Source organism: Hypanus sabinus, chromosome 8 (assembly GCF_030144855.1).
Source record: "Hypanus sabinus isolate sHypSab1 chromosome 8, sHypSab1.hap1, whole genome shotgun sequence".
NCBI lineage: Eukaryota > Metazoa > Chordata > Chondrichthyes > Myliobatiformes > Dasyatidae > Hypanus > Hypanus sabinus.
The window spans coordinates 166330322-166355491 of record NC_082713.1 but is presented as its reverse complement, the minus strand read 5'-3'; the positions used below and the strand labels follow the sequence as shown (position 1 = coordinate 166355491).

The window sequence follows — 25170 nt, the reverse complement described above, 5'->3', positions numbered from 1 at the left end:
TGGCCCCAGTTTCTGTTGTACCAGGCTGCACTGATCACCAGTCTGGCGTATTAGGCCATTAAACCGTGGCCTAAATAGATCACAGTTTATTTTGGCTGTTTGTGCGTCTGCTGTTTCATGGCAATTTCGGTTTCAACCGATTGATGTACTTAGTATATGTAAATACCTTACAGGTAGTGTGCGGACTCCATAGTTTACACGATATGAAACAAATGACACTTATTTAAATATTATATGCACCAGAAGCAAGGATCGGAGCATAATGGGCCCGTGGTTCGGGGAAAACGGATTCGACAAGTGTAAATATTCTGTAAAGCACAACATGACCCAAGGCCCAATAAAGTTTTGCTCGTTGATTAGAGCAAGTAAACAGCTGTCCTGAGTTTTCTAAATGTATGTTATCCTCTAATTGGAAGTTCATATTGCATTTTGTTTTGCCGTACAGCCCGTGGCGAAATGCCATGACTCGGGGCTAGTTTCTGTGCAGTTATTTGGTACAAACTCCGATGTATCGCTTCCCAAGAGTCGGCGGTCAGTTGACAATAGGGACTCAACAAGCGAATGGGCTCCAGGTGGAGAGAAAGGGAGGAACCCTCCAGTGAGCCCGGATGTTGCATCGTCAATAGGTCTCACTCCTGTAAAATTCTGCAGCTGCCGTACTACTGACATTAAAGCAGAATGCTGGACGTACTCTGCTGCTCCAACAGCACCTCTCGAGTTGATATTTCACATCTGTGATCTTTTATCAGAAGGATATGACAAAAGGTCACCAACTCGAAACGCTGTTTCTCTTTCCATAGACTCGAAGCATTTTCCCCTTTGTCTCTACCCGGGTCCTATCAGACCTGAGTATTTTCAATTCAAAAACGCACTTTCCACTGTTATGGAAGTTCTTAGAAAGTTTTAAAAGTTACTTGATTTAAATGACCAAAGCTAAAGACGTAATCGAATAATTTTAGGGACAGCCAGAAAACAACCCAATGGATGGATAAATCGATTGGCTGAACGCAAGTTAATTGCTGAGGCGAAGAGTTCTGAAAACGGTTAGAGGTGCTATTTGCAACTACAAATCCATCATTCTTCTTTGAAGCCATATTATGTCACTTGAACAGTTCGGGGTTTTGTAAATAATAAACGAATAGTCTGTGTTCTTTGACAGCGAATTATGGAAAGTTGGTAGCTGGAGTTTGACCGGAAGCTCTATGGAGACAGAGATTGGTTACTTAGCAGTGCTGGCTGCAAGCACTTTCCACGGGCCTCTTTCATATATGATGCGGATACTGCTGCAAGAGTGAAAGACGTGGCCAGAAATTCCCTGTCAAGCAGAACCGGTGGAAAGAGGAAAAAGTCAACGTTTAGGTCAGAATCCCTTCCTCTGAACAGGAAGGACCCTGGGCCTGAAACGGCAACTGTTTCTCTTTCCACAGTAGCTGCTTGACCTGCTGAGTATTTCCAGCACTTCCTGTACTCATTTCGGATTTCCAACATCGGTAGCTTTACTTTGATTTTTTTTTTTGTTTACAATTTTTTTGTTTACTGGCGGTAAATATTATGCAAATCATCTTGCTTCGGTCTCCGGTTTGAAGAGAGTCTCTCGTTGGGGAAATTTGGCATAATTGTTTACAAATAAATATGATCCTTGGTTTTATTTTTAAGTATACATATGAATGCATTGTATTGTCCAGTTGCTTCTCGGTAAAGTGACTCGAATTAAATAATATGTAAATTTGATTGGCATTTAGTGTTTCGACGTAGTAATAGTGGGGCGTGTTTTAGACGAATTTTGGATGGACAGCTGATCAATGGATGTTTAAATATGATTTTTGTTGAGGCTCTTGGTACTCTTGGTAAATAACTCGCCCAAGCTGGCGCCCGTGGGGAGATGGCTATTAGTGGCGGCACTCTGCTGACCATAAATACCACCTCGCTCTTCCTAAGGGGAACAAATGTATTAGACACTCCTCCCGGCTGGCAGTCCAATCTAGGTGGGTGACGGGTGCAGACATGGTACTTACCAGACCAGTTCGTAAACAGCAGCCTCTTGGAGCTGTGTTCTATTTCTATATAAGAGGCTTACCTAATCCAGATGTAGCTGCCGGGCTTTCAGCCGCTCTGGGTCACGGCGAATGCAAGTCGCGCGTCTGGGCTGCAGCTTACAGTTAAAACAAGACAATTCCGCCGCAAAACAAGTAAGTAATTCAGTACTTCCACCCGCCTGCCGCCGAAGCTGAATTGTATAAGTGTCAGAAGTTTGGAACAGCGAAATCTCGAATGCATTGAGAAGCGTCTGTTAATTCCTCACACCCAGTGTACCTCATGGCGAAGGTCAGAGTGGCTTATGAGTATTCTGAAGCAGAGGATAAAACCATCAGACTCGGATTCTTTCTCATCGTCGCGGGAATCATTTCCTTGTTCATCCTTGGGTTTTGCTGGTTAAACCCCACGCTAAACAGCATGCAGTGTAAGGCTGCCAACTGCACCGTTGTGTCGTTGCGGCAGATCGGGGAGATGTCTGAGTGCACTTTTACATGTGGGACAGATTGCAAAGGGACGTCGCTCTATCCCTGTCTCCAGATCTTCGTCAACAATTCCCAGTCAAACAGCAGAGCGCTGCTCCATTACGACGAGAAACAACTCCTCTTGAATCCCAAGGTAAAGTGCCTCGCTGCCGTGACATAGAAAATAGCTGTGAAATAAGCATACAGCAATGCCCTTGATAACGTATTTAAAAAAAACATTTTACCAAGTGTTTGTTAAGTTGCATTAAGCGTTATTTCTTATATCTAAATACATTTATTATACATTTTTAGTCATGCCGTGAGCTTCAGGCTATTCGAAATAAAACCTTGAAAACTTTTTTTTGAAATTAGTCGATTGTGATTACAAACTGCAGTTGTTACCTTGTCTTGCAAAATTGAAATTGGTTTATTATTGTCATATGTACCGAAATATAGTAAAAAGTTCGTTTTGCATACTGTTTATACAGATTAGGGCATTACACCGTGTATTGAGGTAGAACAAAGCAAAACAATAGCAATGCAGAATGAAGTGTAACAGCTACTGAAAAAGTGCAGTGCAGGTAAAATATAAAGTACAAGATCATAAGGTAGATTGTGAGATCCAAAGTTGTCTGATCGTATTTGGGAATCACCCATGACAATGGGGTGGAGGCTTTGAGTGTTTTGTGTCCTCGGCCCAGTGGGAGAGGGAAGAAGAGAGAAGGTCTGGCACGGCTGGGGTCTTTGATCATGCTGGCTGCTTTACTGAGACAGCGAGAAGCATGGACAGAGCCCATGATATGCTGAGATAGTTTCCCTGATATGCTGAGATGCCTGACACCATGTCTTGAGATAGCATTCTGACCTGTGAATCAGGCGCTGAGTTCCAGAGGGCTTGCTGTGATGAGACTTTAAACTAAAAACCCAGCCTACTCACTTCAGACTGGCATAAAATGCACTTAGGAAGTTTTCCAAATGCAACTAGATAAACACTTTGGTTCTGGCCAATATTCAATCCTCAGCAATTGTAGTTGAAACAGATTGCCTGGTCAAAAACTAACCATGCATCTTCTACATTACAACTTGAATTCATCGGTCAATATGCACTACATGATTTTGAAAGGCTTAATATTCTATTAAGTCTTTCTTTGAAAAGAGTTGGGCTTTCTTTGAGTGGTAGGTGTTACAACAAAGAAGATTTTGAACCGCATCTGAGGTAGAGATATGTCTCTACCAAAAGAGTGTAAGGCACTCCTTCCTGCCACTAGCCTGCAGGTCACTCTTGGGCAAGGTGTAGCACCTGCTTAGCCCTTCCCCCCAATCAGGGTCACGTGAAGCCATGGAAACAGGTGTGGATGGTCATGTGAGCAGCTGGTGCATATCACAAGTCCTGGTTATGTGACCACTGATGGCAGACAATATCTGAAGAGTATTGACAACGGCTGGGGTTACCCGTCTTGTAAAGATGCTGTCCAGAAGGAGGCAATGGGAAGCCACCTCTGTAGGAAAAACTTGCCAAGATTAATCATGATTAAAGACCATGATTGCCGTGTCATTAGGCACGGCAGATTAAGATGATGATCTGAGTCTGAGCTTTAATCCCTGTCTACAGTTTATGAAAGTACATGGCTGGACATAATTTAAGAAATCTAGTTGACCATATGATACAGGAACAGAATTAGGCAATTTGATCCATTGAGTCTGCTCTGCCATTTCATCATGGCTGATTTGTTAACCCTCTCAACCCCATTCTCTTGTCTTCTCCCTGTAGCCTTTGATACCCTGATTAGTTAAGAACTTGTTGGGCCCAGAGGTTGTTTTATTGACAGGGTAGTTAATGTACACGCGAAGTGCAATAATCTAATATTGAAGACAGATGAGGCCTTCTTAAAGTTAACCATTCACCCTTCTATTGTTCACATATTTAATCGTGCTGCACATATGTTTAATTGCGATGTGCAGTAGAGTGCATGCTATCAAGCTGCACACTGCACAATGCAGAAACTGCACCGCGGCGGACAGGAAGACTCTACAACAGGTAGTCAAAGTTGCCCAACACATCACTGGCACCAGTGTTCCTGCCAACAAGAACATGTATACAGGAAGGTGCTGGTATAGGGCCAGTAACATCATGAAGAATCTCAGCCACTCTGCTCATAGACTGTTTATCCCACTCCCATCAGAGAGGAGGCTATATATCGTCCACGTCAAGATAACCAGACTCAAGCAGTTACTTTCCCCAAGCAGTAGGGCTGATCACCAACTCCACCCACTAACCCACCCCTCCACACCCCCAGCCACCACTACTTTATCATTTCCTGTCAGTCACCTGATATACAGACACTCCTGTGCCTAGCGTCACTTTATGGACATACGATCGATTACATATATGAGCTATCTTATGTATTTATATTTTTTTATTGTGTGTTCCTTATATTACTGTTTTTTTCTGCTGCATCAGATGTGGAGTAACAATTATTTCATTTTTCTTTACACTTTTGTACTGGAAATGACATTAAACAATCTTGAATTCACAAAGTGTCACAAAACACATCACTTAGTAAACTGGCAGCAAACATGACAATGCATTTGTCAAGATGAAGCCACACTCAGATTGGAGGAACAACACCTTATATACCGGCTGGGTAGCCTCCAACCTGATGGCATGAACATTGACTTCTCTAACTTCTGTTAATGCCCCTCCTCCCCTTCTTACCCCATCCCTGACAATATTTAGTTGTTTGTTTTTTTCTCTCTCTGCCCATCACTCTGCCTGTTCTCCATCTCCATCTGGTGCTCCCCTCCCCCTTTCTTTCTCCTGAGGCCTTTCGTCCCATGATCCTTTCCCTTCTCCAGCTCTGTATCACTTTCGCCAATCATCTTTCCAGCTCTTAGCTTCATCCCACCCCCTCCGGTCTTCTCCTATCATTTCGCATTTCCCCCTCCCCCCACTACTTTCAAATCTCTTAGTATCTCTCCTTTCAGTTAGTCCTGACGAAGGGTCTTGGCCCGAAATGTCAACAGTGCTTCTCCTTATAGATGCTGCCTGGCCTGCTGTGTTCCACCAGCATTTTGTGTGTGTTGTATGACAATGCATTTGATTCCCGTAAGGGTCATTCACTTACACATAGCCCAACTGTATGAACATCTAATGGAAAATACTGCAGTACACAAAACGAGTAAATTTCTTAATGTTTCCAATCACTCCATGAGTAAGAAGCAAAAAAACCCCATTAATATTAATACATCATTTAGACCATAAGGCCTTAAGACATAAAAGCAGAATTAGGCCCTTTGAACCATTGTTTGCTCCACCATTTCATCATGGCAGATCCAATTTTCCTCTCAGCCCCACTCTTCTGCCTTCTCTCTGTATCATTTCTTGCCCTGATCAATCAAGAATCTATCAACCTCTGCCATAAATATACATAAAGACGTGACCTCTACAGCTGCCTGTGGCAAAAAAATTCCACAGATTCACCATTCACTGGCTAAAAAAAATTCTTCCTCATCTTTCTAAAAGGTTGGCCCTCTATTCTGAGTCTGTATCATCCGGTCTTAGACTCTCTCACCATAAGAAACATTATCTCCACATCCACTCTATCAAAGCCTTAAACCATTCGATAGGTTTCAATAAGGTCACCACTCATTCTTCTGAATTCTAGTGAATACAGGCCCAGAGCCATCAAATTCTCTTCACATGACAAGCCGTTCAATATTGGAATCATTTTTATGAACCTCCTTTGAACCCTCTCCAGATTCACCACATCCTTTCTAAGATAAGGGGCCCAAAACTGCTCACGATACTTCAAGTGAGGCCTCACCAGTGCTTTATAAAGTCTGAACATTACATCCTTGCTTTTATATTCTAGTCCTCTTGCTCAATGCTAACATTGCATTTGCCTCCCTTATCACAGATTCAACCTGCAAATTAACCTCTAGGGAATCCTGCACAAGGACTCCTAAGTCTCTTTGAGCCTCCGTGTTTTATATTTTCTCTCCATTTAGAAAATTGTCAAACCTACCTTTCATTTATTCTACAAAGTGCCTGACCATACATGTTTGGACATAGTATTCCATCTGCCACTTCTTTGCCCATTCTCCTAATCTGTCTGTCCTTCTGTAGCCTCTCTACTTTCTCAAAACTACCTGCCCCTCCACCTATCTTCATATCATCTGCAAGCTTTGCAAGAAAGCCATCAAATCCATCATCTAAATCATTGACATATAACGTAAAGGAATTGGTCCCAACACAAACTCCTGTGGAACACCACTAGCCACTGGCAGCTAACCAGAAAAGGCGCCCTTTATTCCCACTCTTTGCTTCTTGCCAATCAGGCACTGTTTTATCCAAGCTAGTATTTTTCCTGTATTACCATGGGCTCGTAACTTGTTAAGCAGCCTCATGTGTGGCACCTTGTCAAAGGCCTTCTGAAAGTCCAAGTCCACAACATTAACCAATTCTCCTTTGTCTATCCTGCTTGTTATTTCTTCAAGAATTCCAACAGATTTGTCAGGCAAGATTTTCTCGAGGAAACCATGCTGACTATGACCTATTTTATCAAGTTCCTCCAAGTATCCTGAGACCTCATTCTTAATACAGTAATCGACTCCAGCATATTCCCAACCTCTGAGGTTGGACTAACTGGTCTATAGTTTCCTTTCTTCTGCCTCTCTCCCTTCTTGAAGAGTGGAGTGACATTTGCAATTTTCCAGTCTTCCAGAACCATTCCAGAATCTAGAGATTCTTAAAAGATCATTACTCCAGATTCACCACCCTCTGTCTAAAAGGATATAATTCTGCTGCTTTATGGTATACCCACTCATAGGGAAGGCTTCAGGAGTGAACCCTAAGGAAACAACTGGTGCTGGAGTCCCTAAAGGCAGTCCTCTGCTGAGTTCAATGTGGACTGGCAATTCCTGCGACGCTGCTGGTACTAGACTGTGTTGGTCTCTGCTTTTTTAATTTCGTTTCATCAGCTGTGTGGAGAGAGGAGCCTACTGCATAGCAGGTGCTTGCTCTCCATATTGTTCTGCCCTGGCTTGCATATTGACTGATAGTAGACAGTTAGGATACAACATCCATGGTTGACCCTGACCAACGGAAGCTTTATCATAACTAGAGAATGTTTTCATTAGTCGTAGAGTCTGTAACCAGAGGGCACAGCCTCAGAATAGAATTCCTTTCGAACAGAGAATGGGAATGAGAAGGAAAATAAAACAACCATGATTGTTGGTGCCAGATGGGGTGGTTAGAGTATCTCAGGAACTGCTGATCACCTAGGATATTCACACACAACAGTCTACAGTTAGTAACTGAAGTTTACAGAAAATGGTGCATTTTCACACACAATAGTCTCTAAAGTTTACAGAGAATGGTACAGAAACAAAAAACATCCAGTGAGTTGCAGTTCTGTGGGTGAAAATTCCTTGTTAGTGAGAGAAGTCCAAGGAGAATGACAGACTGGTTCAAGATGTCAGAAAGGCGTCATGTTACAGGGAATGAGAATATGTCATCATGGATGTATGTTTTGTAACTCAGAAATTAATTGAAGGATAAACATGGGAGCCGGTCAATATATCTACTTAGTGTTTTACTTTCGTTTTCTTTAGAGAACGTGCTCACATAGGACGTGGTGGTGTAATTATGTATACCATTATGTATTACTTACATACGACCCATAATGAGTTATGTAAACAAATAATGCTTAATCAAACAATATTACTGAAATATTAAATACACTACAATGGGTAAGAATTTACAAAAGTTAGTCTATGCAATTACTTTTATAGACTCTGAATATTTCCTTATAGCAGGGGTTCCCAACCTTTTTTATGCCATGGAACTTTGTCATTAACTGAGGGGTCTGTAACACAAAGTTGGGAGCCCCTGCTGTAGCCTACAAAATTCTGGATGTGTAATACAGGAAACATGACAGCCAGACTACATGTAGTATTGATATTCTGTCTATAGTGAGTGGACTATATTAGGAATGGTATCTTAACCTATAGTGAATCTTTATGATCTCTTCAGTGCTGGTGTCTGGTAATTTTCTCCTCTAGGAATTTCTCTTTACTTGGTTTGGCTTCCTGTTTGAAAGCAACATTGTAAGACATTCCCAGTGAATTCCCTTGTTCCTCTTAACGGACCTGCAGGTCAGAGAAAATGTCACGTGCAAATTTGCCGAAAGAAGCTGCAGAAAGTTGTAAACTCAGTCAGCTCTATCATAGGCACTGGCCTCCCCATCAACCAGGACATCTTCAGGGAGTGATGGATTAAAAAGATGGCATCACCCTCTTGTGCCCTCATCACATGCCCTCTTCTCTTTGTTACCATCAGGAAGAAGGTATAGCAGCCTGAAGGCACACACTCAACGATTCAGAAACAGCTTCTCCCCCTCTGCCATCAGATTTCTGAATGGACATTGAATCTCATTACTTTTTATTTCCTCTTTTGGCACTACTTATTTAACTTAAAAAAATATATACATTTAACATAATTTACAGTTTTTATGTATTGCAATGTACTGCTGCCGTGCAACAACAAATTTCACAGCATATGCTGACGATTTTAAACCTGATTCTAATCTGGCAGATTCCCCCATTTTAACTCCTTTGTCTTTACCTGGATGGAATTTGATTTCATTCCAGTGCAAGAAAATCTCAACCCCTATAGCTGTAAGGTTTTGCTTTAGGAGTCAGTTTAGATGTACTTTGTTTGAAGTCCTGACTGATGCAGAGTTGAACTATTCATGAACCCATAATTTAGTATGCCTGTGGTCTGGCAGTCATCATGATCTGAGATGGAAATAAGTCTACATCAGGGTAGCATGGATGTTCTTCCTGCTTAGCAGTAAGCGTTCTCCATTTACGTTGTTCCTGGTCAATGTAAATCTTTGGCAGTGAGTTGTCACCTTTCAAGATAACAAATGAAAAGGGCTCAGTTTCTGTATCTGTCTGATTTTGTTTTTGTGTCCATCAAAGTACGAAAGCAGCAGGGCCAAGAGCTGGATATTTTGCAATATGCATATCAATACAAAAGAATCTTTTCAGCCTGAAGCAATCCACTGAAACCAGATGTCCGTATTTTCTCTGTTTCCTGTTTAAGAGGACTCATAATCCTCTCTATGGAATTTGCACAATCTGCTGGTGACTGTGGATTTCCTTCAAGTGTTAGGCAGGTGGTAGGGGTTAGGCAGGCAGGGACTACAACAGAGTCCCTCCAGCATTTTGTGCGTGTTGCTCTGGACATCCAGCATCTGCAGAATCTCTTGTGCCATGGATTTGGTCTAGTGCACAGGTACGGTTTCCTTCCTTTGCCATAGAGTATAACAGTGGTTCACTTGACTGATTCTTGGGATGGTTTGACAATTGTATAAGGGAGAGATTAGATTGAATAGGCTTGTGTTCACCAGAATTTAGAAGAATTGGGTGGCGGGATGGTGATATATCTCTACCAACGGAGGAGTAAGGTGCTCCTTCCCTCCGCTAGACTGCAGGTCACACTTGGGCAAGATGTAGCACCTACTTAACCCTTGGTCAGATGATGGGTAGTTGTATGAACAGCTGGTGCCTATCACAAGTCCTGGTTATCACAAGCACTAATACCAGGCAGACAATCTCTGAAGAGTATTGATAACAGTTGGGGTCACCCGTCTTGTAAAGACATTGCCCAGAAGAAGACAATGGCAAATCACTTCTGTAGAAGAACTTGCCAAGAACACACCATGATCATCTGCATCATATGACACAGTACCTAATGCTGAGGAGCAGAAGAATGAGACAGGATCAAGTTGAAAATTCTAACAGGACTCGAGTGACTGAAATTGATGACTAATATGTCCCTTGTGTAGGGGGATTTGGGGTAAAATATTTAGGACTATGAGGAAACCAATTTGTGCTTAGAGGAACTGACTATTACATTGAAAGTAGAGGTCAAATTGTGACTACGTTTAAGAAGAGGGCAAACTGCAGCAGGAAATATGGATTAAAGATTAGCTTTATTTGTCATGGACATCAAAATAGACAGAGAAATGAGTCATTTGAGTCAACGACCAACACAGTCTGAGCATGTACTGGGGGCAGCCTACAAGGTCACCATGCTCCCTGCATCCACAACTTACTAACCCTAACTAACGTGTACACCTTTGGACTGTGGAGGAAAATAGAAGACCCAAAGGAAACCCACATGTTCACAGGGAGAGAATGTTCAAACTCCTTGCAGACAGCGATGGAAATTAAACCCCGCACACTGGAGCTGCAATGCATTACACGGCTGCTATGAGAAGAGAGCAGGAGTATAATATTTTCATAGAGGATCAACTATGATTATGTTGTACCATGGAGAATGTTCAACTGGCCTTCTGTTCACTTTTTTAAAAGATTCTGTTTGTTTATTGTCGTGTTTTTCCCAATGTTTGACTTTGCCTTCTCCCACCACCAATTGCTCAATATTCACTGTGACCTGTGTCTGCAAACAGAACAGTTCATCATCACTATTGAATGAACTGTTCATCTCTGCTGTATTAATATTAGCAAGCTGCACATTGCAACATGCTGAGAAGTGCCCTGGAACTCCTCACAATTTTAGTCAAGAAAGACCTGATTACCTAGCAGCTGTTACGCTGCCAGTGTGTAGAGTAGCAATAATGGTCCTGCATCTCTGGCAGTGTTTAGGACTTCCTTTGTCATGTCAGTATCTTGGTTTTCACTACTGTCAGTCATTCAAGTTTTGGGTGGAGTCTCAGGAATGCTGTCACACTCAGATGTAGAAGGGTTCTTCATTGCTGTTTCCCTTACAGGCCTGATTTTCCAGGTACTTAAAAATTATTTATTTAATATATTTAAACAGAAGATATTCTGTAGATGCTGGAAATCCGCAGTAGCACACATAAAATGCTGGCGGAACTCAGTAGGTCAGGCAGCATCTATGGAGAGGAATAAAGAACCAACATTTTGGGTTGCGACCTTTCCCAAAATGTTGGCTTTTTATTACTCTCCGTGGCTGCTGCCTGACCTGCTCAGTTCCTCCAGCATTTTGTGTATGTTACATTTAATATTCTTGTTTTAAAATATTCAAACAAAACTTGTTAAGTTAAATATTTTTAACACCCTGATAACTCCACATCATTGACAGCTTCATTCATAAGCATCAAGGTTCATTGAATTGGTAATACTGAATATCTTTCCCTAGAACAAAATGAATTCATTTTGAAGCTTGTTTTAATTGGTAAGCTGAATATCTTAAAGAATGTGCAGATGGAGAGTTTTGTAACATTTCCAGAAAATACAAAATTGAAGGAGAATAAATGACCTACATTATCTGCAAAGCTGCACAGATGCTTGGGGAAGAAATATAGTTATAATTTTATTCTCTTCAGTTCAAAAGGTCTGCCCATTTACAGAAGGGGAAAAGTGAGGAGAATATAATATAAGCAACAACATAAACACAGTGACATCCTGAAGAACCATGTTTCTTTTCTTAATTTTCCCTGAAAGGTGTGGATTCACTCTGATATTTCCATAGGCACACGTGTGCAGCATGGGCCAACCTCATTGCAGCATTAACTTGTGGTTGTAGGAAAGAACTTAACCAGTTCCTCTAAGCAACTATTTCATACTCAATTCTCTCCACACTGGGCTTCCAGCAAAGATAGCCAGATCACAATGAAACAGCAAATTTTGTTTATTTAAAAATAAATGTCCTTCCTCTTTTCATCCCAGACAAGATTAATCAGTCCAGATCAGCAGTCAAATCCTCAGATTTTCCTGGTCTGTATATTCAAATAGCAAACAACCTGCTTTCTGTTCAAGAAGCAACAAGTCTTCTTTAGTCCTAAGATTTAAATTTTACCTCAAGAAGTAAGGGTTTGGTTCATCTTAGGTTAATAGGACAGCACAATATTGTGGGCTGAAGGGCCTATATTATTCCATGTTCTAAGCCAGTTCAGCATTCATCAATCACTACAGATCATAGCTGCTGTGTGACCAAGCTTCTCAGAGAGTATCAGCCATGATCATAGTGATTGAGAATGCTCAATTGTCCAAATGGCCTATTCCTATTTTTCTGTTTCTCATTGTAGTATTTTCCCTAAGTGTGACTTTGCCTCCTCCAACAACAATTGCTGAATATTCATTGTTACCCATGAATCCTCCCTCACTATTTTAGTCTCTTTTTTTGTGCTACTTATTTATTTTTAAATATATATTTCTTATTGTAAGTTGTACTTTTTTATGTATTGCGTTGTATGCTGCTGCCAAACAACAAAATTCACGAGGTATGTCAGAGATATTAAACTGCTTCTGTTACTACAGAGATCTAGGGGCTTTGGAAAATCACATAGCTGTTCAAAATCCCATATCAAATGAGCTGTTCAAAATTAACGTTAGCAAGTTGCAAATTGCAATCTGCTGGGAAGTGTCCTGAGCATGTCTATCTCTTGGTAAACAAGTATCTCATAGCTCATCAACAACTGAAACGGTATCAATTGCATTTGCCAGGAGCCAGCTGAAGATCTGCTACTCCTTTACATGATGAAAAATTCGTTCTTATAGAGGACCTGCTCTCAGTTTTAGACAGTACCCTTTTGACACCCCAGGGATTAAAAACCCTTTTGCTGCATGAGACCTTTTAATTCCCTGCTTATCTTATTCCTTGACTTCTAATTTCCGAAGAATGTGGCCCTATTTGGTGTGATTTACGGATGGTAGCAAACCACTCAAGATGGTATATCAACATAGTATCTCGAAGGATGATATGAGTGCAGATAAGATCTACAGTCTGATTCCAGATGCCATTAAAGGCTGAAGAAGCTGAAACTTGTCAGTTTGGAAAAGAGATAGCTGGGACATGACGGTCGGTCAGTGGGAAAGGAATTTTGGAAATATTATTTCTGGAGTTAGGACAGCTGGATGTAAGTCAAAGCTACTGAAAGAAGAAAGTGAAAGAAAATTAGAACTATTGACAATATGTGTATATTGACAAAAATGCTGTAGAATTAAATTCCAAAGAGATAAAGTAAGTCTAGCACATCAGACAAACAACTGATTTAAAGATTAACCATTTCTCACATGCCCATCGAAATTTCTGACAGTGCATCAAAGTATGTATATCTGATGGTAGGGCTGATCTTGAAATTAGAAGGATTGGGATTGCTAAACGTACATTCAAGCATTTGAGCAAGATATTAAAGAGTAACAATGGGTACAAAACTGAGTGTTACAGAGCCATGTTCATTCCACTAACATATGGAAACAATATTGCACAATATCAAAATAAAGTGATGGAAGACTCAAAACTGCAGGAATGTAGTTTTTGAGAAGAATGATGGAAATATGGAAGGACAGAATAACAAATGAGGAACTGCTGTGAAAAACCAAAATAAGAAAAGAGCTGATATCACCAATCAGGAAATGGCAGCTATGGAATTTCTGGGACACGTACTGAAGAAGGAGAAATTTGAACATCTTGCAGCGACAGCAAAGGCTGCTGGAAGGAAAAGTTGCGGTTGACAGCGCATGATGTTCATGAGTTACATCATGGGATGGACAGGCAAAAGTTTTGAAGAGCTTCTTGGGTAGATGACCATGAACAACACGGCACACATGATTATGATGAAGAATGATGGACATCGAAACTTGTAACTAAATGCGCCGATGACCAACGAAGTCGGAGGATTGTGCTGGGAGCAGCCCACGAGTATCACCACACTTCTGGTGCTGGCATTACATGCCCGTGTCTTTGGACTGTGGGAGGGAACTGGAGCACCCAGAAGTCACGGAGGACGTAAAACTCCCTACTCACAGTGATGGGAATCAAATCCTGGTTGGTGTACACCGGTGCTGTAAAGCGATTACGCTAACCATTACATTACAACTATATGTTGCATAGGCAGGAAAGTGGGACAGAATAACCTATCTCAAGCATACTGTAAGTACCTTGCATCAGCCAGTGATATGCTATACCTGTTGGATATGGATCCTTCAAGTAACTGCCCAATTTCTCATCTACAAGCATGTGCAATGACTGAAAGCCAGATAATATAGAAAAACCTCTCTGCTCTCAATTCACCTCCTGATAGTTTTCTTCTCTTCTTTACTTTAAACTGTTGATTTCTGAAGATGGGAATTGCTAAATCAGGAGATCCCATCTGTTTTTATGCCATGGACCAATATCATTAAGCAAGTGTCCGTGGGCCACAGGGTGGGAACCCCTGTGCTAAATGTTTAATTTGTCTTTACTGGTGCTAACTGACCTACAATTTTATTTTTGTACTCATCTTTTGTTGCAAGATGGATTCTATGAGCAGATAAAGCAACTGAACCAATGTGAATTGAGCAGTCTCAGTGTGACAGATTAGCAGGGGTTCCCAAACTGGGGGTCCACGAACCCCTCAGTTAGTGGTAAGGGTCCATAGGCTGAGAATCCCTGTCTTGGAGCATGCTTCGCAAAATACTGCAAAGTACTGAGAGCCACATACAATTCTGCAGATGCTAGAAATCCAGAGCATGCACGCAAAATACTGGAGGAACTCAGCAGGTCAGGCAGGATCTGTAGGAAGAAATGAGCAATCATGGTTTCAGGCAGACACCTTTCTGCAGACTCATTTAGAGACAAGAGATACAGTACACCTTAGGTGATTGATATTTAGCCCCCTGTACCCCTTAGAAACTCACAAGTGACCCATTCTTCTACTTATTGAGAACTCAATAGTGCCCATTCTCACACCATGTATAAACTGACTTTAGCATGTTCCAAAGCCTCATAAGCTTAAACAAAACCCACAGGAACCCCCATTTCCTCATTCCTCACAAATTTATCAAAGGCTCCATTCTCACAATCCTTTTGAACTCCATGTCGGTCATTCTACAGTCCTTATAAACTTGCTATTAACTCAAACTCATGTTCCTTAAGATCACTGGGACCCCCCTGTTTCCACATGTCCCCTCAACCTATCAAGGACCTATTACACAGGTCTTTTAAACTCAGAGATTTGTTTCCTTTGCTGTCTTCAAGCACACTGCCAAATTTATTGCAGTGCAGAGTAGTATATTTTTTAAAATAGTGAACTAAAGGTCTGGAAAGCCAACCAGAGTGCTGATAGGTGGTGGGTTATTAGTGTTATACAGAGCTGGTACACTTTTTCATGGCATCCTCTTCGTTTTGTGAGAGTCTCAGTATAAGCTCAATGTGATAAAACAGAATTCTCCTTTTTACAGTGTTCCTACATCCCCCCTTGTGAGAGAGACAATCAGAAAAACTCAGAAAATGTAATGAGTTGGCATGATTATTGGAAGGAAGAAATCGGCTCTCAGTCTTTCATTTGCTACATTAATCGTCAACGAAGGTAAGGCGACAATTAAAGAATCCTCTGAGCTCACCTACGGGAAACAATTTTTTGCAGACGAGAGGAAGAGAAAAAACTGCAGATTTATTTATTTATTTTTAGAATGTTAGAACATTAGAAAGTTTTTGACAAGAACAGGCCATTTGGCAAACAAAGCTTGCGAAATTCCTATTCACATAATGTATTGAAATAACTATCAAGTTGAGATTTGAAAGTCTCTAAGGTACTACTCTCAACTATACAGCTAACTAGTTTGTTCCACATGTCCACAACTCATCGTGCAAAGAAATGCTTCCTGATGTTAGTCTGAAATCTTCCTTTAACCAGTCTCCACCCATGATGCCCGTGTCCTCGTTGATGGATTAATTCTGAAGTAGCAGCTGGCATCCACATTACTTATACCCTTAATGATTTTGAACACTTCTATTATGTTTCCTCTCATTCTGTGTCTACTTAGACTAAACGATTGAACTCTTTCAATCCTTCTCCATAGCTCGTACCCTGCAGACCTGGAATGAGTCTCATTGCCCTTCTCTGAACTTTCTCCAGTACCTTCACATCCTGCACAAAATATGGAGACCAAAACTATACACCGTACCTGACGTGTGGCCTCATAAGTGCATTATACAGCTTAAGGAGAACATAGAAACATAGAAAATAGGTGCAGGAGTAGGCCATTTGGCCCTTCGAGCCTGCACCGCCATTCGGTATGATCATGGCTGATCATCCAACTCAGAACCCTGTACCTGCTTTCTCTCCATACCCCCGATCCCTTTAGCCACAAGGGCCATATCTAACCTCCTCTTAAGTATCACAAGGGCCATATCTAACTTCCTCTTAAATATAGCCAATGAATTGGCCTCAACTGTTTCCTCTGGCAGAGAATTCCACAGATTCACCACTCTCTGTGTGAAGAAGTTTTTCCTCATCTCGGTCCTAAAAGGCTTCCCCTTTATCCTTAAACGCTGACCCCTCATTCTGGACTTCCCCAACATCAGAAACAATCTTCCTGCATCTAGCCTGTCCAATCCCTTTAGAATTTTATATGTTTCAATAAGATCCCCCCCCCCAATCTTCTAAATTCCAGTAAGTATAAACCTAGTCAATCCAGTCTTTCTTCATATGAAAGTCCTGCCATCTCAGGAATCAATCTGGTGAACCTTCTCTATACTCCCTCTATGGCAAGAATGTCTTTCCTCAGATTAGGGGACCAAAAGTGCACACAATATTCTAGGTGCGGTCTCACCAAGGCCTTGTACAACTGCAGTAGAACCTTCCTGCTCCTGTACTCGAATCCTTTTGCTATGAATGCCAACATACCATTTGCCTTTTTCACCGCCTGCTGTACCTGCATGCCCACCTTCAATGACTGGTGTACAATGACACCCAGGTCTCGTTGAATCTCCCCTTTTCCTAATCGGCCACCATTCAGATAATAATCTATTTTCCTGTTCTTGCAACCAAAGTGGATAACCTCACATTTATCCACATTATATTGCATCTGCCGTGAATTTGCCCACTCACCTAACCTATCCAAGTCACCCTGCATCCTTTTAGCATCCTCTTCACAGCTAACACCGCTGCCTAGCTTTCTGTCATCCGCAAACTTAGAGATGCTTCATTTAATTCCCTCGTCTAAATCATTAATATATATTGTAAACAACTGGGGTCCCAGCACTGAGCCTTGCGGTACCCCACTAGTCACTGCCTGCCATTCTGAAAAGGTCCCGTTTACTCCCACTCTTTGCTTCCTGTCTGCCAATCAATTCTCTATCCACATCAATACCATACCCTCAATACCATGTGCTTTAAGTTTGCACACTAATCTCCTGTGTGAGACCTTGGCAAAAGCCTTTTGAAAATCTAAATATACCACATCCACTGGCTCTCCCCTATCCACTCTACTAGTTACATCTTCAAAAAATTCTATAAGATTCGTCAGACATGATTTTCCTTTCACAAATCCATGCTGACTTTGTCCGATGATTTCACCTCTTTCCAAATGTGCTGTTATCACATCTTTGATAATCGACTCTAGCATTTTCCCCACCACTGATGTCAGACTAACTGGTCTTTAATACCCCGGCTTCTCTCTCCCTCCTTTTTTAAAAAGTGGGGTTACATTAGCCACCCTCCAATCCTCAGGAACTAATCCAGAATCTAAGAAGTTTTGAAAAATTATCACTAATGCATCCACTATTTCTTGGGCTACTTCCTTAAGCACTCTGGGATGCAGACCATCTGGCCCTGGGGATTTATCTGCCTTTAATCCCTTCAATTTACCTAACACCACTTCCCTACTAACATGTATTTCCCTCAGTTCCTCCATCTCACTAGACTCTCGGTCCCTTACTATTTCCGGAAGATTATTTATGTCCTCCTTAGTGAAGACAGAACCAAAGTAGTTATTCAATTGGTCTGCCATGTCTTTGTTCCCTATGATCAATTCACCTGTTTCTGACTGTAAAGGACCTACATTTGTCTTGACCAATCTTTTTCTTTTCACATATCTCTAGACGTGATCTCTACTGATCATGTTATATAGCCCAACATTCTATTAGCCTTCCTAATTGCTTCTGTACATTGTCTAGATGTTGATAGTGAAGAGTCTACCAGGATGACCAAATCCTTCTCATACATCAAGACCCCCAATGTATATTTATATCTAATATTTCCACTTCCTATATGTAATATTTTACATTTACTTACATCAGATTTCATCTGCCATTTATCTGCCCACATATGGATTTTATTTAGATCTAACTATACTGATTCTGCTGCCTGAACGTTATCAGCCCACTCCCCCCTAATTTTGTGTTATCTGCAAACTTTACTAGTTTATTTGTCATGTGCTTAACCAAATCATTAATGGAACCCTACTTTTCACATTTTCTAGGTGTGAAAATGATCCTCTCACCATAACTCATTGTTTTCTGTTTTTGAGCCAATTCTGTACCCATTCACTCACCTTACCCTGAATCCCTACCTCGTGTAATTTGATGATGAACTTCTTGTGGGGCACCTTGTCAAAAGCCTTCTGAAAGTCCAAGTAAATGATATCAACTGCTCTATTGTTCTCATGAATTTTAGTTGCCTATTCACAGAGCTCTAGCATATTAGTAGACCATGGTTTCCCCTTTCTGCACCCACGCTGGCATTCTGCTAACATGCCTGTTCTTATCATCTACTTTTCCATCTCATTCTTTATTAATGTTTCCGTAATTATCTTACCTATGATACATGTTAAGCTTACTGGTCTATAGACGCCAGGGTCAGTGCCGTCACCCTTCTTGTACACAGGGACAACGTTAGCCCTTTTCCAGCCCTTGGGGATTTCACAAGTCTTCACTGACTTTTGGAAAATACACATTGGGGGTTTATATATATAATCATAGACATCTTTAAAAACCCTGATTATATGTTGTCTAACCCTGGAAGTTTTTAACTTTCAGCCTTATCAGCTGAAATAGGACCTCACTTTCTAAGATCTCTAAGTCACTTAAAACAACCTTATTTTTCTCTACACTTACTGGCATATTGTTAACATCTTCACAGGTAAATACTTAGAAAATATGAGTTAAGAGTATCTGCTATGTCCTTCTCTGCATAACTTATCAACCCACTATTATTCTTAATACACTTAACTTCCTCCTTGACTTTTCTTTCACTACTAAAGTACAGTATTGAAAATATCTCTTGGGGTCTTTCTTAGCATCATCAGTAATATCCTTCTCAACCTGCCTTTTGACAATCTAAATTTCCCTCTTGACTGTAGTTCTTAGAGTTTCATATGCTCTATAGTTAATTTTATTACTATTCTTTCTGCATTCCTTATATAGTTTATATTGTTTATTAAGATACAGCACAGAATAGGCTCTTTGAGCCTGCTGCCCAGCAATCCCCCGATTTAATCCTAGCCTAATCTGAGGACAATTTACAATGACCAATTAACCTACCATCTGGTACCTCTTTGGACTGTGGGAAGAAACCAGAGCACCTGATGGGGAGAACATGAAAACTCCTTACAGGGACCGATGGGAATTGAACCCAGGTTGCTGATACTGTAAAGCATTGTGCAAATCACTGTGCCACCTGCTGGGAATCTGCATTAAAAAGTAGAAAATGCCGGAAGCACTCAACAGGTCAGGCAGCACCTGTGGAGAGAGAAACAGGAGGTCAAATTTCAGGTCAAAGAACAGAGTAACCTCTATCTAGATATTTCAATCTTCGATAGGTTATTGATCTCTTTTTATTTCATTTTATAGGTTGTTTTATTTTGTTTAATATTATTTTTATTTCTATTTTTGCACTAATTATTTAATTAAACTATGTAATATATACTTACAGTAATTCACTGTTTTTTTTTTCTATATTATCATTTATCACATTGTATTACTCCTGCAAAGACTACAAATTTCAGGACATGTGCCATTGATATTAAACCTGATTCTGATTGGACGTAGCAGAACCATTGCTCCACAAAGGAGCTTCGACTGGAAATGTTATCACTCTTTCCATCTTCGCATTTGCTGCCTGACCTTCTTTGTATCTCTAATCTTTTCTGCTCTTATTTAAATATTCTAGTTACTGCTTGTTACACCAGCGAGTTTTTAGAGCAGCAATGAAGGCCCTTCATCTTTGTCTGACCTGAGCCACTCAGATGTAGAAGGATTATCATTGCTGTTTCCGTAACGATTTTGTTTTACCAGTCAGGGGTGTTAGCTCTGGGCTGAACCTCCTAAACCTAAACACTTAGTCTGGCCTCTTCCCTTTGACCTGTTTGGCATGGTTGACCCCACCAGGGCCAAAGCATGAAGTCCTGATTCCAGCCAACATAGCTCTCTGGGTTACAGAGGCACACAAGCCTCCAAAACACGACAAGGTTGTGGACATCTTGGAGGATTTAAATATTATACAAGATGTACTAATTTTTATTGAATATATTATGTGACATTTTATTACAGCAAAATAATTGAATGTGATTTCTAACATTTTTATATGAACATTTAAATGCGATAGAGGACATTTTCAGAATAAATGTCAGTGATGATAAACTTGCTTCTGACCCTTTCATCTAAGACAATCTGATTGGGGAATGGGAACCAGAGTGCCAGAACATTTAGCGGAAAGGTTGTGGAGGTAGTTGTTGGTGAGACCTCATACAAAGTCAGGAGTCAAAAGCCTGAGCATGATGTGGCCAGTGACCTGCGCTGCATATATTTCAATGCAAGGTTTTCCTAGGGAGGGCGGATGATAGTGCTGAAGATGAGGTAGCTGGTTTACAAACAAAGGCAATGTGTACTGAGGAGAGGCTCTTGATAGAGCAAAATTACAGTCAACAGGATGGATTGCAATGTAAAAGGTGGACAAAATCCAAAAAGGTGAATACAGGTCTGAAGTTACGTTTGAATGCACACAGTATACAGAATAAGGTAAATGAACTCGTGGCACAGTTATATATGATGTTGGAGACTTCGCTAACTCATGGCTGAAAGAAGGTTATAGCTTAATGTCCAAGGATATACATTGTATCAAAAGGACAGGCAAGGAAGGCAGAGGAGGGTAGTGTTGCTCTGTTGGTTAAAAAAATTATACCAAATTAATTGAAAGAGATTACATAGGGTTGAAAGGTGTTGAATCATTGTGGATAGAGCTAAGGAACTGCAAGGGTAAAAAGACCATGATGGAAGTTTTGTACTGACCCCCAAACAAGGATGTGGTTTACAAATTACAATGGGAGATAGAAAATGCCTATAAAAAGGGCAATGTTACAATAGTCGTGGGGTTTTCAATATGTAGATAGATTGGGAAAATCAGTTTGGTGCTGGATTCTAAGAGGGGTAATTTCTGGAATGCCTATGAGATGATTTTTAAGAGCAGTTTGTGGCTGAGACCACTAGGAGATCAGCTATTCAGGATTAGGTATTGTGCAATGAACCAGAACTAATTAGAGAGCTTAAGGTAAAAGAACCTGTGGGAGTAAATAATCAAAATATGATCAGATTCACTCTGAAATTTGAAAAGGAGGAGTTAAAGTCATATACATCAGTATTACAGTGGAGTAAAAGGAATTACAGAGGCATGAGAGTGGAGATGACCAGAACTGATTGAAAGAGAACACTGGCAGTGATGACGGCAGAGCAACGTTGGCTGGAATTTCTGGAAGTACTTCAGAAGACACAGGTTATATACATCCCAAAGAGGATGAAGTCAAGTTGATGCAGCCATGGCTGACAAGGGAAGTCAAAATCAATCTAAAAGCCAGAGAGGGCATATGATAATACACAGATTAGTGGGAAGTTAAGGATTGGGAAACTTTTAAAGACCAACAGAAGGCAACTGAAAAGTCATTAAGAAGGTAAAGATGGAATACAAAGTAAGCTAGCCAATAATATTAAAGAGGATGCCAAAAGTTTCTTCAGATACATGAACTGTAAAAGAGAGGTGACAGTGGATATCAGACCATTGGAAAATGAGGCTGGAGAGGTAGTAACAGAGACAAGGAAATGGTGGATGAACTGAATAAGTATTTTGCATCAGTCTTCACTGTGGACAATACTAGCAGTATCGCAGAAGTTCCAGGTGTCAGGGGTCATGAAGTGTATGAATTTACCATTAGTAGAGTTAAGGTTCGAGGGAAGCTGAAAGATCTGGTTTATTAAGTCACCTGGTGTACACCCCAGGGTTCTGAAAGAGGTGGCTGAAGAGATTGTGAAGGCATTTATAAAGATCTTTCAAGAATCCACTGGATTTTGGAGTGGTTCCAGAAGACTGGAAAATTGGAAATGTCACTCCACTTTTCAGGAAGGGAGAAAGGCAGAAGAAAGGAATCTGTAGTCCAGTTAGTCTGGTCTCAGTAGTTGAGAAGATGTTGGAGTCTATTATTAGGGATGAGGTCTCAGGGTACTTAGAGGCACATGATAAAATAGGTAAAAAGTCAGCATGGTTTCCTTGAGGGAAAATCTTGCCTGACAAATCTGTTAGAACTCTTTGAAGAAATAACAAGCAGGATAGACAAAAGAGAATTGATGATGTTGTGTACTTGGATTTTCAGAAGGCTTTTGACAAGGTGCCAGATAAGAGGCAAGCTACAACCCCCGGTATTCCAGGGAGGATTCTAACATGGATAAAACAGTGGTTGATTGCCAGGTGGCAAAGAGTGGGAATAAAGGGAGCCTTTTCTGGTTGGCTGCCAGTGACTAGTGGTGTTCCGTTGGGGTCTGTGTTGGGACCGATTCTTCTTATGTTATATGTCAATGATTTGGATAATGGAATTGAAGGCTTTGTTGCAAAGTTTGCTGACGATATGAAGATAGGTGGAGGGGCAGGTAGTTTTGAGAAAATAGAGAGGCTACAGAAGGATTTAGTCATATTAGGAGAATGGGCAAAGAAGTGGCAGATGGAATACAGTGCTGAGAAGTATATGGTGATGCACTTTGGCAGAAGAAATGAAAGGGTTGACAGTTTTTTAATTGGAGAGAAAATACAAAAAATTGAGGCACAAAGTGACTTGGGAGTCCTTGTGCAGGATTCTCTGAAGGTTAATTTGCAGGTTGAGTCTGTGGTGAGGAAGGCAAATGCAACATTAGCATTTATTTCAAGAGGACTAAAAGCAAGAATGTAATGTTGAGACTTTAGAAAGCACTGCCGAGGCCTCACTTGGAGTATTGTGAGTATTTTGAGCCCCTTTACTTAGAAAGGATTTGCTGACACTGCAGAGGGTTCAAAGGAGATTCATGAAAATAATTGCAGGATTGAACAGCTTGTCATATGAAGGGTGTCTGATAGCTCTAGGCCTGTGTTCACTAGAATTCAGATGAATGAAGAGGAATTCTTATTGTAATTTATAGATTTTATTATGGTGTATTGCAAAGAACTGCTGCTGTAAAACAACAAATTTCACAGCATAGGCCAGTGATATGATAAGAATTGTGTGGAGAGGATGTTTTCTGTGGTGGAAGAGTCTAAGACCAGAGTCATAGTAGAAGGGCATTCTTTTAGAACAGAGATGAGGAGGGATTTTTTTAGCCAGAGAATGGTGAATCTGTGGAGTTTTTGCCACAGGCAGCTGTGGAGACCAACACTTTATGTACATTTAAGGCAGAGGTTGATAGATTCTTGATTGGTTGAGGCATGAAGAGATACATGGAGAAGGCAGCAGACTGGGGCTGAGAGGAGAACTGGATCAGCCATGATGGAATGGAGCAGGCTCGATGGGCCAAATGGCCTAATTCTTTTCCTATATCTTATGGTCTTATGGACATAGGAGCAGAATCAGTTCATTTGATTGTTGAGTCTGCTCCACCATTCCATAATGGCTGATTTACTATCCCTCTCAACCCCATTTTCCAGCCTTCTCCCCATAATGATTTACTAATCAGGAATCTATCAATTTCTTCTTTAAATACACCCAATGACTTGTCCTCCACAACCGTCTGTGGCAACGAATTCCACAGATTAGCCACCTCTGGCTAAAGAAATCCTTTCTCATGTCTGTTCTGAAGGGACGTCCTGCTAATCTGTGGCTGCTCCCTCTGGTCATAGACTTTCCCACTGTGGCGAACATTGTCTCAACATCCAGTATATCTAGACCCCTCAATACTCAATGGGTTTCAATGAAATCCCCCCCCCCATTCTTCGAAACTCCAGTGAGTACCGGCCTAGACCCATCGAACGCTCCTCATTCATTAACCCTTTTATTCCTGGGATCATTCATGTGAACCTTCTCTGGACCCTCTCTAATACCAGCACATCGTTTCTTAGATAAGGAGCTCAAAACTGCTCACAGTACTCAGAATCTGTACTGCAAGTCTGTTTCTCATCAGCTAGAGAAGGTTGACATGCAAACTTGTGTGGCATTTCATTAATTTGTAACTAAGTCCACTTTTCAGAATCAGAAACAGGTTTAATCTCACTGGCATATGCTGTGAAATGTGTTTACTGCAGTACATTGCAATACACAGTAATAAAATATATAAATTACAGTAAGAATATATAACAATAAGTAGTGCAAAAAGGGAGGTGACAATTACTTAGCTAGAGTTCATGGCTTCACTGTCCATTCTGAAATCTGATGGTGGAGGGGAAGAAGTTGTTGCTGAAATGTTGAGTGTCTGTCTTCAGCCTCTTATGCCACCACCCCGATGGTATCAGTGAGAAGAGGGTGATGGGTGTCCTGAATGATGGATGCTACATTTTGAGGCATCTCCTTTTGAAGGTGTCTTTGACGCTAGGCTAGTGACTGTGATGGAGCTGTCCGAGTATACAGCTTTCTGCAGCCTTTTCCAGTCCTGTGTGGTATCTCCACCAAACCAGACAGTGGTGTA

The 25170-nt window shown here is 41.0% G+C and overlaps 1 protein-coding gene across 1 annotated transcript in view; it reads left to right on the top strand.

The window, feature by feature from the left end:
- Positions 1-2005: 2005 nt before the first annotated feature.
- LOC132397849 (calcium-activated potassium channel subunit beta-4-like) overlaps positions 2006-25170 on the top strand; it is a 29414-nt gene continuing 6249 nt past the window's right edge. The window contains exons 1-2 of the mRNA XM_059976599.1: positions 2006-2652; positions 15717-15844. Coding sequence (XP_059832582.1) covers positions 2317-2652; positions 15717-15844 — 464 coding nt within the window. The 5' untranslated portion in view covers positions 2006-2316. The remainder of the gene's footprint in view (positions 2653-15716; positions 15845-25170) is intronic.